General features: G+C 34.5%; 5 protein-coding genes across 5 annotated transcripts; 2 read left to right on the forward strand and 3 right to left on the reverse strand.

Annotated features, from left to right (window-relative positions):
- Positions 1–321: 321 nt before the first annotated feature.
- Positions 322–3147, forward strand: PET309 (Pet309p; the record flags this gene model as incomplete). The annotated part of the gene is made up of 1 exon (XM_001645285.1): positions 322–3147. The coding sequence occupies one exon, from the start codon at positions 322–324 to the stop codon at positions 3145–3147; it is 2826 nt and encodes a 941-aa protein (XP_001645335.1).
- Positions 3148–3970: 823 nt separating this feature from the next.
- Positions 3971–5247, reverse strand: Kpol_1058p15 (actin; the record flags this gene model as incomplete). Its single annotated transcript, XM_001645286.1, has 2 exons — positions 3971–5088; positions 5238–5247. The coding sequence occupies 2 exons, from the start codon at positions 5245–5247 to the stop codon at positions 3971–3973; spliced, it is 1128 nt and encodes a 375-aa protein (XP_001645336.1).
- A 725-nt stretch (positions 5248–5972) lies between these two features.
- Positions 5973–6998, reverse strand: Kpol_1058p16 (uncharacterized protein; the record flags this gene model as incomplete). The annotated part of the gene is made up of 1 exon (XM_001645287.1): positions 5973–6998. One exon carries the CDS (start codon positions 6996–6998, stop codon positions 5973–5975), a length of 1026 nt encoding a protein of 341 aa, XP_001645337.1.
- Positions 6999–7640: 642 nt separating this feature from the next.
- Positions 7641–8603, reverse strand: BMT6 (25S rRNA (uracil2843-N3)-methyltransferase; the record flags this gene model as incomplete). The annotated part of the gene is made up of 1 exon (XM_001645288.1): positions 7641–8603. One exon carries the CDS (start codon positions 8601–8603, stop codon positions 7641–7643), a length of 963 nt encoding a protein of 320 aa, XP_001645338.1.
- Positions 8604–9135: 532 nt separating this feature from the next.
- On the forward strand, positions 9136–11064 carry Kpol_1058p18 (uncharacterized protein; the record flags this gene model as incomplete). The annotated part of the gene is made up of 1 exon (XM_001645289.1): positions 9136–11064. One exon carries the CDS (start codon positions 9136–9138, stop codon positions 11062–11064), a length of 1929 nt encoding a protein of 642 aa, XP_001645339.1.
- Between the last annotated feature and the right edge of the window lie 1032 nt (positions 11065–12096).

The raw sequence follows: 12096 nt of genomic DNA on the forward strand, positions 1-12096 counted from the left end.
CTTCAATACAAAACAATAGATTCAAAACACAACAAATCAATCCCAATAAACTAATTCAAATACAACAAATCAACCTCTTATATCACTTCCATCAACTGTCTAATCATCTTCATTACTGGCGATGAGATGACCTGAAATTTTTCACCTTTTCTTCTTTAAGAATATTGAAAAGTTTCAATATTTCAAAGGTCTCACACTTTAAAGAGCAGTTAAGTTTGAGATTGGGACCTATCTATAAGGATATCTATACTGGCAAGAAGGATTTCGAAGGATTGGGTTGGTAATCTAGGTTTGTTGCTTTGTTGAAGGTGGTGAATTATTATGTTTCGAGCAACGTTGCCGGTTTTCAGAGTTAATTATGGGATACAATGGCATCGTGGGATACCTCTATCGATCAAGAGCATATTAAATAGAGAGAGGATAATTGGTGTTGAAGAGGATGATTGTAAAGAATTGTTGCAATATTTTGGTAGTTCTGATGTGGCTAAGACGGTTACCAGTACTGAGAGGATCCATGTAATTCGATATTTTTATGAACGTGGAGCCTACGATAGTGTAGTTAATATAGGGCAAAAAATGTTGTATAAGTTGGATCAGAGTGGTAGGCTTCGAGATGATGTTACTTTGAATGAGTTGAAGAGTTTTATTAATTCTCATGGGAATCGCAGGCTTAGTGGGAAGTACGATTTGATCGTGGAAGATGTAATTTCCCAATGGTGTCCTACCAATAAAGTGCAATTAGTTAAATTGATTGAAAGTTTATTTCACAGATTGATAAATACAAAGAAATATCCACCACATGAGGCATTGTCTAGATGGGCATATTGGATTACTTTGATTAATGGCAATTGCGAGTTTGTATCGTATTTGGATAATAAGGTGATTTTGAAAAAACTACTTTATTATATGAGAGAACATAAACAAGATCTTCTAGAGACAGGCATTTTAGATGACACATTTAAGCTTATCAATCAGAGGTATGGTAGTAACATGACCTCTCAGTTTGCATCTACTCTTTTGTACTTGGCCACTTACAATAAGGATTACAAATTGGTCGAAAAAATCTGGAGTTACAAAGTAGAAAATAAGTTACCCGTTAAAAGTAGAGACCTGACTTCAATTCTAAAGACATATTGTTATTTAGGTTCGTTTGGCTTGGTCAAATCTACTTATGATAAATACCCTGATGCCCATAATGATCAAAATCAATTTGATTACCTTTTAATTGCTCATTCGAAGTCCTACAACTGGACATCTCTGCAGAAGGAGTTCGACTCCCTGTTTGGTATAGGGAAACTACCTAATATTCGTCAATATGGTATCGTAATGAATACTATGGCAGACATAGGGGAATTGAAAAGCGTAGATAGACTATTTACCCAACTTCTAAGAAGAGGAATGTCGCCCACATATACTGTTCTTCAATCAATGATACATGCCCATTTGAAAGCTGGTGATTTCCATGGTTGTTTCAGTCAATTTGAAAACTTCGAAAAGTTCAATGTCGAACCTTCCGCGTCAACTTACTTGATGATGTTTAAAGTTTACAAAGGCTTGAATAATATCGATGGTGCCTTAAGGTTGATGAGAAAAATGACAGATGAATCCAAAGTTCAAATTACAGAAGGGCATTTCACAATTTTGATTGGCATGTGTGCTAACATCACAAATTACCAAATAGCACAAGAATTATTTGATATCATGACTAAACATTATGACATTGTACCAACAGGCAATTCTGTTGCTGCATTGATGGAAGTCTATATATCTAGTAATTTACCACAGGAATCATTGAAACTTTTTAAAAGATATGCCCTCAAGAAATCAGTTGATGAGGCTCTAATCAATGTGTATAATAAGGCTATTCGTGCATATACAAAGATGAATCAAAAGGAAAAGACAGAAGACCTATTTAAAAAGATTTTGGAATTAAAATTAAAACCAAATAAAGAATTTTTCCGTGTGATGCTTGAGTATCTGACAGTCTTACAAAGGGATTTTAAAACTTCTGAAGAGGTTATTGATCGTTTACTCACTCATGAATCGGTTAGGATTACACCAAACCACTTTGAGATTCTAATGGCAGCTTACGATAAAATATCATATAACGAGGGTGTTTTGGCACTATACAGCAAAATGAATGAGAATAGAGTGCCAATTAACTCTAGAATTCTCTATTATTTGATAAAAGCAGCATTTAAAGCTCAATCTCATAAAAATGGGGATATCAATGAGGCAATAGAATTAGTTGAAGATATCATTACAAATACAGCAAATAAAACATTAGACGTGACATTTTCAAGACCACATCCATCTATCATTGCATGGCCAATGAGAGTTATTACAAAACATTCCAAGCCATCAAAAGCATTAGAATTATTGAACAGGTATAATAAATTATTCTATGAAAGCCATGGTCAATCTTCAAACCATAGATTTGTTGTGATGAGATCGCTGTTAGTTTTGTCTGCACATATTGAAGAATGGGATGGTTTTGAAGATATTTTTGAAAAATATATATCTAGAATTGAAAAGTTCCAGGATTCACCAACTGCAACAGTCAAGAATAGAAGAATGAAATCTCTAGTTGTAGGCTTGTTTAATTATAAGGTGAAACAATTAGTTGAAACCAATAAAATTATTGAATTGCCTCAATGGTTGGAACGTATTGAAAAACTTGGGTTATATATCGACAATCCGGCATGGAATGCAGCAATATTAGCTCTATTTAAAGATGAAAGAACCATTGAACACGGTATGAAGATTATCGACAAAAAATTTATCCACGGTTATAATTTAATCCACAAATGTAGAATGTTAAGAAAGATTGGAGAGAAATCAGTTGTATCAGATAAATCATCGTGGTTTATACAAAAGAAAAAGAACGATCCAAATAGCCTGACACCGACATTGTATCTTGAATCCGAAACATATAATGAAGTCATTGATGCCACAGATAAATATCTGAGTACTGTAGAGAACATAACGTCTGAGATAAAGAGACTTGTGAATAACTACAAATATTTTATGAAGAACTATTTATTGAAATCCCATGATAATGTTAATAATTGGGACTTGGTTGAAAGAGAATATTCTGAATTCCTGAATGAAGTCAGGACAACTAAACGTGCATCTTCTATACTGTGATAATAGACAATTATGCTTATTTAAGGCATAAAAACCAAAAAAAAACCTTGCATATCTTGTATATAACAAAAAATTATTTTTAACATTCATATAAATATATCATTATTCTTTAATTAATCAAATGAATATAATATTCTAGTTCTATAGAAATAATCTTCTTAGATTCTTTTTATAAGCACATTTGGTAGTATCATTGTCATGAAAGCTCAAAATTGACAGAGTCAAAAATCGGTAATTAAGAGAGGTGATTCTAGTTTACTTTAATGTTATTTATATAGATAAAGTTTCAACTATTGTTGCTAGATTTATCTGGAAACGTTTGTAAAAATATGTAATTCAGGCAAGTTATTTTTAGATAGGAAATTAAAATAAATAGATGCTTATAGATAATTTTGAATCTTCAACACTTGGGCAATGGAATATACTAAGTTATTAAGGAAAGTGTCTCTTAAATTGTATTGTTGGTTTACTATTATTGATTATTTTAATTCTTGTTTGAATTGAGAACTATTTTTTTTTATATATAAATACCGTTGGAATCACTTCGCAAACTAAATTATCGTTTTGTTTATAAACATTCAAATATAAATCAACAAAACATAATTATAACTTGCTTTAACACAAATAAAATATCAAACACTTTGGTTGACGTCAAGCATCTAGCTGCAACGTTTAATTAGGTTATTATTATAAAGAATTTACATATCCTATTTAATAAAGTCACCTATAAAATTCGAAATATAAAAAGGAAGAAATACGTGAATACTAAAGAGGATAAACTATAAAAGATATCATAAAAAATAAAATAACAATAATATCATCCTTAGAAACATTTGTGGTGGACAATAGATGGACCACTTTCGTCGTATTCTTGCTTTGAGATCCACATTTGTTGGAAAGTAGTCAAGGAAGCCAAGATAGAACCACCAATCCAGACAGAGTACTTTCTTTCTGGTGGGGCGATAATCTTAACCTTCATAGAAGATGGAGCCAAAGCGGTAATTTCCTTTTGCATTCTTTCAGCGATACCTGGGAACATAGTAGTACCACCGGACATGACGATGTTACCGTATAATTCCTTTCTGACATCAACATCACACTTCATGATGGAGTTGTAAGTAGTTTGGTCAATACCGGAAGATTCCAAACCCAAAACAGATGGGTGGAACAAAGCTTCTGGAGCTCTAAATCTTTCGTTACCGATTGTAATAACTTGACCATCTGGTAATTCGTAAGATTTTTCGATAGATGAGGATTGAGCGGCAGTTTGCATTTCTTGTTCGAAATCTAAAGCAACGTAACATAATTTTTCTTTAATATCACGGACGATTTCTCTTTCAGCAGTAGTAGAGAAGGAGTAACCACGTTCACTCAAAATCTTCATCAAGTAATCGGTCAAATCTCTACCAGCCAAGTCAATTCTCAAGATACCGTGAGGCATGGAGAAACCAGCGTAAATTGGGACAACGTGAGTAACACCATCACCAGAATCTAAAACAATACCGGTAGTTCTACCAGAAGAGTATAAAGACAAAACAGCTTGAATGGAGACATAGAAAGCTGGGACGTTGAAAGTTTCAAACATAATTTGAGTCATCTTTTCTCTGTTGGATTTTGGGTTCATTGGAGCTTCAGTCAATAAAACTGGATGTTCTTCTGGGGCAACTCTTAATTCGTTGTAGAAAGTGTGATGCCAGATTTTTTCCATATCATCCCAGTTAGTGACGATACCGTGTTCAATTGGGTAACGTAGAGTCAAAATACCTCTCTTAGATTGAGCTTCATCACCAACATAAGAGTCCTTTTGGCCCATACCAACCATAATACCTTGATGTCTTGGTCTACCGACAATAGATGGGAAAACAGCTCTTGGAGCGTCATCACCGGCAAAACCGGCTTTACACATACCAGAACCATTGTCAATAACCAAAGCAGCAACTTCTAATCAAAAAAATTCATGAATATAGTTAGTAAAAAGTTCCAAATTTACTTAAATCTTATCACCTTTAGAGTCTTTGTAACATTTTCTTTACAATACAAAAAAAAAAAAAAGTTGATTCAGATCCAAATTTAACCGAATTTTAACATACCAGAATCCATTGTTATTATATATACCTTACTTTATACTCTTTTTCAACACCGTGAGAGCACTAGAGACCTTAAAGAATAACTAATTAACCCAATTATCACAAACAATCCTTCTATATTTAAAACTTAAGTTGTAGTATCTTGTAAGGTTTCTTATAGATCAAATTTGTCAAAAGTTTCATTTCGAGGAGAAAAAGGAGACCGACACAAAATGATCATTGTAGACGAACGGAATAAGAAAGTGAACCAAACGTTGACACGGCGCTACCACGTCATTACACATCGTACCTATACTTTCAATAGGTGTACTATTTACAGGAACTCCATGGTTGAGGAACAATAACTGGAGGATTTAGAAGGACATTTGATTTCTTAAAAATGAAACACCCAACAATGATTTGATGGAACAATTGGCAAGCTGAGCCTCAGATGACACTCTTGCCGCCTCAGGATACTGACGCCTCGTTATATAGGCCGGGTAATCAAGATGCCGTCTTCTTCTTTCCCACATCGCCCCCATATGGAAGCTATAAAGATAGACCATCTCTTGATTGAGAAGGATATGATAGAACTCATACCTACACCAACACACTTAAAGATAATTGACAACGTTTCTTTCACTTCCCTTCTGCCAGGACGTGCCTTTCCATAGGTACTACTCTCGGTTACTGTCCTGATTTCTGCAGGAAATACCAAAATGGTTATAACAGATAGACACATTTATTAAACTATATACACTATAGATGGCCATTGGTTTTACTTGCGTGGACAGAGAATAAAAAAGTTCTATAGGTTGGGTCGACATCATCGCCATAATTGTCATCGTACATCGTGAATGACACTTTCTTACCATCCCACTCTTCAGATGTAACAATTTCCGTCATCCTTTGCATTTTAGCCATACCTTCTTCAAGGTGGTCCCTGAACATGTGTAGCAATTGATTAAACAACTGCATAGGGGACTTTAAAAACTGTAAGAATCCCATCTGTCTGAAAGCTTTATAGGCTGCCCTGACACCTCTATAGAGTGTTCTCTTTTTCGAACGTTCCATTAGCACTCTGGACCCATATCTTGAGAGACATGTCTCTATTTCAATTTCTTTCCTGGAAAAGATGGCTCTAGGTCCAAAGTAAAATGATACACATCCTAGCCTTTCCTGAGTTCTTTCTAATACATCATTGGATTTGAAGAAAATTTTGGTCTTCAAATCCAGCGGCTTTAGTAGAACTGTTCCAACTTTAATGTACATCTGTTTGATCAAGCTTTCATTAGAGTCCATTTCAAGATTCATTTTCATTGTGGACTTGTCTGATAGTTTTAATGAATCTTCCAAATCCATTTCTATTGTATTTTTTTCCCTATAAGCGTTGAACAGCGATTCAACTGACATCTTCAAAGTGTTATTGTTGTCCAACATGTCCCATCCTTCTAATATCTTGGCACTTAGGTTCATCATACATGATAATCCATTGTAAAAACATGTAGTGGACTGAGCAGCTGAGACTGCTGGATTTATAATACCAAACATTGGATTGCATGTAACCACTGTTTGGGAAACTAAAATCATATCACCCATATATTCAATTGATAGTTTATTATAATTAGGAGCCACTGGTACCGAGGTATTGACAGGCAATATTGCGACTCCACTAGAAGTGGCACTAATAGTGCTGCTGCTTCTACTAGTTGATGAAGAGGAACTAACACAACTTCCAGTTCCTGCAAGAATTAGAGACACAACGACTGTGTTAAATAGTTTCATTTGTAATATATATTATTTGATAGATCTGGTAATGATTGTTTTAAATAAATATTTTATAATTACCAAGGAGTAGTTTTTATAACCAGACATTAAGTTAGATTATTGTTTTTCAATTAAAGCATCAATTTATACCAATCCAAAGTTTCAATAGTTCAGGGTCCGATTATACTAATTTGCTTACATCTCCATTATACAAAAGCAAGAAAACACTTGCTATCAATGAATGCTTTCATAAATGTAATTAATGAGATACTTTTGGGAAATTTTTGATACCGATTAGAGCAAAGAACTATCCTTCTCAGTATTAACATATTCCTCAACCCTTCAAAAAATCAACAACTCTGAGGAATAAAGGCACAAGTACAAACACAAGTTGTTGGAAATATCAATAAATCCATAAAATAACTTAAGGGTCCAACCTTGAGATAGCAACAATACTGTCACTTTCTCTTAATCTCGCAATAGCTAACAAAATAGCAAAGATGCCACTTGAGGTATATATGTCACTCGAGTAGAGCAAAAAAAAACAACATAAATTATTGAAAAAGAAGCTACTGTGACAACAACTATATCGTTTCATATCATAAATTCTAATACTATCATTATTATGAATTGTTTGTCTATAAGTTAAATACCAATTTACTAATTCTTACGGTATAGTCTATAAAAAAATCTCATGTTCTCGAGTTTCATTGGGTAGTCAATATTTAAATCACCACGATACCAAATACTGTCGTTTTGGTTCACCAATTCCCAGGCTCCATTTGCCTCTTCACCTCTTTTTCCTACCAGGATGGTGTCGATTAGGAACTGAATTGGGAATTTCTTAGAACCCACCATTATATGAGAATAACTTCCTGCACTTTCTACAATGAGAAGGTAACAGCCAGTCTTACATTCCTTATTAAATTTCTGTAATAATCGTATACTATCAGTCTTATGTTCAGTAAACAGTTCATTTGTAGTAAACATTAATGTAATTAAATTCAATTCTGATAAATGCAATTGGGAAGTCTTCATTTGAAGAACATCGTCCTTGGTAAATTTGATATCGAAATACTTGATCTCACCGCTGTATAACCATCTGTCGGCAATTTCCTTAGTTAATCTGTCTAAAACGTTACTCCAATCAGCAATATCGACAACATGTAAATGCAAAGAGTGCTTTCCATCTTGATCCTTGGATTCATCAACATCTTTGGCATATTTAGAGGCAAATTTCCTTGTAGGAGTAAATATACTTGACATTGCAACCATTTCAGAACCAGCACCACCACCAATACATAATACAGATTGGTCACCATTAGCACAGGTCAACAGTTGCACAATTTCTTTAAAATGTGTAAACAGTGAAGCATAGGCAGTGGCTCTTGAAGGAGTCCAACGACAACAATATGCTACCCTCTTAATATCATTACTGAATGCCTCAATGTATTCACGATTGTATAGATCAGTCTTAACACTTTGGATATCTTGCATCAATGTTTCGATGTCTTGCAAATACAACTCATCATTAAATGTTGTTTTAAACAAATCAACAATTTCCTGAGGAGGTAAACTATTCTTATCATGCACAGGTAGTTGCTGACTGGACTTTGATGCCATTACTGATAGCTGCTTACACTTTTCTTATCTTATAACCAACGTAATCTATGTTATAAGCTACATCATTTAATTTAAGCTCATCGATTTTTTTCACTTTGTATATCCATAAGCACTAAGAATTAAGAAGATGATCTGATGAAGTTGGTTATAAGAAGACATATTGTAGTAGGCTTGTTATATCAGCATTTCATATCCAATAGAGGAACTAGGAATTATTAGTTTATTGTTTTGAGTCTGAATTGAAGAAGTTGGTTAACGTTTAACCATTTTGGAAGGCTTGTGACGAAGATGGAAAAGTGCTGAAACACTGAATAGTACAGGATAAAAGCAATCAAGACCCAGTACATATGGGCTCAGTGCATTCGAAGTTTCTATTTTATAAATCTTTTTAAATTTCTTTAGTTTCCCACTTTTCTGATTTGGAAAGGGTTTTAAAGGATCTCGTTTACTGTCAAAAGTATATAACTCAACAATACTTCAGAAAGTTTATTTACAAAGCCAATAGTATAAAAGTACCATTTAAAAAGTTGAAATGAGTTCAGAAACTAGTGAGATGGTTACTAGTGCGCGTGTCAGTGTAGATGCAGTGAATGTGAGTCAGAATGAGATAGAGGACCCTAAAGCTGTCGTTCAAGAGACCACTACAATAGTTGAAAGCCAAATAAGAGAAGCAGAGAAAGAAGTTGAGCTTGATACAAATGAGGATGAAATTGATAATATAGTAGACGTTTCAATTGAAGATATGTCAGTGACAGAACGGTTACAAGAAGAACTTCAATTCCTTTATGCATTTAAACAAGAAAGTGCAACCGATGCCAAGAAGAAATCATTTGTAATACAATTGGATGTTGTGAAGGAGAATATTAGTGACAGAGAGAAATTTGGATATATGGCTCTAATCAATCTATTGGCCAGTCATCTGTCACAATTTTTATCGCAGACGTACTCCAAGAGCAATAAAATTAATTGGAGACGTCGTAATTGGATCGAGAAAGAGATGAAAAGATGGAGGCATGTACTAATGGATAGAATCTGTAACCATTTAGAGGCTAGTAAGCAAGAAAGGGATATGCTTGAACAACTCACACTTCAGGATGTTAGTATGGAAGATTTATGCAATGGATTAATTGCAGATTCTAGCAATCAAATGCCATGGTTTTTAGTATGCCATGTATTCCTTATGTGCATTCTCGATGGTCATTATGATGCTAGAAGTAGAGCATTAGTGGTCAAGTTTGCCAAAATGTTGGAAATAAACCAAAAAGAACTTTCAATCTTTGAACAAATAGAACTGGAAAGAATGGAAGTTGGACCAGTTGCTCTTGAACAGGTTCTAAAGGACAACTCAATTCAACATATGGATGCACGTCGAGAAAAGACACGTAAGAAGAGAATGGCATACGTAGGATTAGCTGTAGTTGGAGGTTCAGTAGTAATGGGACTTAGTGGCGGTTTACTAGCTCCTGTAATTGGTGCAGGTCTAGCATCTGGGCTATCTACGTTAGGTGCCACAGGAGCTGCTGGTTTCTTGGCTAGTACAGCCGGTGCCGCAACTGTAACCATGACAAGTACAGCAATTGGTGCAAATATTGGAGGTAAAAGTATGGCAAAAAGAATGGGAAGTGTCGAAACTTTTGAAATCAGGCCCATACGAGAGGAGTCGCAAGTACATGCAACTATTGTTGTAACTGGTTGGCCACAACTTGATGAAAAAAATGATGGCGAATTACTAACAAAAACAATGGGAAAGGAACATGGGGATTTATACCTTTTAAATTGGGAGCCAGAGCTTTTAGAAATGATTCAACAGAAGTTGAATGCGGCAACTAAGGAAATGCTTACTGACACTGTAAAAGGAATGGTAGGGACCCGAATCATCACTACCTTATTCACTGCAGCATTGCAATTACCAATGATGGCAAGTAAATTAGGATATATCTTGGATAACCCATGGGGTGTTGCCAGTGATAGAGCTTCTGCAGCTGGGCTTATCCTTGCAGATACGTTACTAGCAGGAGATATGGGGTTACGTCCTATATCATTGACAGGTGTCTCACTAGGAGCTAGGGTAGTATACTCCTGTTTAGTAGAACTTTCTAAGCGTCAAGCTCTTGGTATTATCGAGAATGTATATTTAGTAGGAGCTCCTGTTGTCTTGAACGAAACTGAATTGTCCCAGATACGGAGTATCATCACTGGAGAGTTCACCAATGTGTACTGTGAAAATGATTGGACTTTGACTTATGTTTTCAGGGCAAGTAACACTAGTTTTCAAGATGTCATTGGTACTACTGATGTAGAATGTGTGGATGGTATTACAAATATAAATAACAACATAATACAAAATCATTCTGAATACCGCAGTAAGTTCTGGAAGTTACCGCCTTGGAATATGAATTATGAACCAATGAGACCTGAAGATGTTGAAGATGTTGAAGTGAATGATGAAGATATTCTATGATATGGTAGTAGCAATAGTTTAGTTTTAGCAATTATTTAGGTACTAAGAATTATATAGTTGTTACAAAAACACTATAGACCTGCGATTTTAGATGTTTGAGCTTTGAGTTTGTCGCATATAAATTTATATGAAGCCAAAGTATTTGATGGCCCGTGTGAATATATTACCAAATTACCTGTATTGTTCCACTGTTTTTTGGCAGATCTTGTATATAAATGGAGTCAAGTCTTTGGTTATACTTAATTTTCTAGATCGAAGAAATTGGCACCAATTATATATAAATACCTCTAGTTCTATTCATGGTTCACTCATTAAACTTTCTATCTATTTTGGAGACCTTTTCTAGATTTGGTTCAGATCATGTGACCAACTCAAAAAAGTCTGGCACGCCAGAAAAAATACCCAATCTTCTAAAGGGCAGGGTAATTTCATATCTAATTGAGATTCATTTAGAGCGAAAAATGCCAAGATAATGTACAAGCGAAGAGCCGCAGCAAGGAAAGTTGGAAGAAGTGTCGTTGTGTCTTTCTTTGGTAAACCCTCTTAACCTTGTAGGGACCTTCAATAATTATTTCTTTTGGATATTTTCTTATTATTCTTTTAGCAGATATATTGGGACATCTAGCACGTTTCTTTTCTACCAATATAAGCAATGAAGAAAATCCATTGAGAATCAAATGCAGTATGCTTTTCGGAATTTAGAGTTTTATATAATAAAAAGCAAATGATGACAAGTGTTTCTCCTTGGTTGAACTACCATTTTGCTTTCTTCCGAAACCGATCTGTGTCAGATATAGTAGAAATTACGTCAAATTACATAAATTATATAATTTGCTTCCAAGCTGCTAAAACATAATATACAAGAGTGAGAATAGCCCTGCCATTTAATTTCTCTTTACAGTTTTTAATTTTTAAATTTGCTTATCGTCCAACACCTAGCTGGGATATTCAAGACAAAAGTCTAAATTCTAAATCCTGTTAACGTTTGCAAATGATGATGATGATATGTTAGTGAGGAATAGCTGACACTAT

This window comes from Vanderwaltozyma polyspora, genomic scaffold (assembly GCF_000150035.1).
Source record: "Vanderwaltozyma polyspora DSM 70294 KpolScaffold1058 genomic scaffold, whole genome shotgun sequence".
Taxonomy (NCBI): domain Eukaryota; kingdom Fungi; phylum Ascomycota; class Saccharomycetes; order Saccharomycetales; family Saccharomycetaceae; genus Vanderwaltozyma; species Vanderwaltozyma polyspora.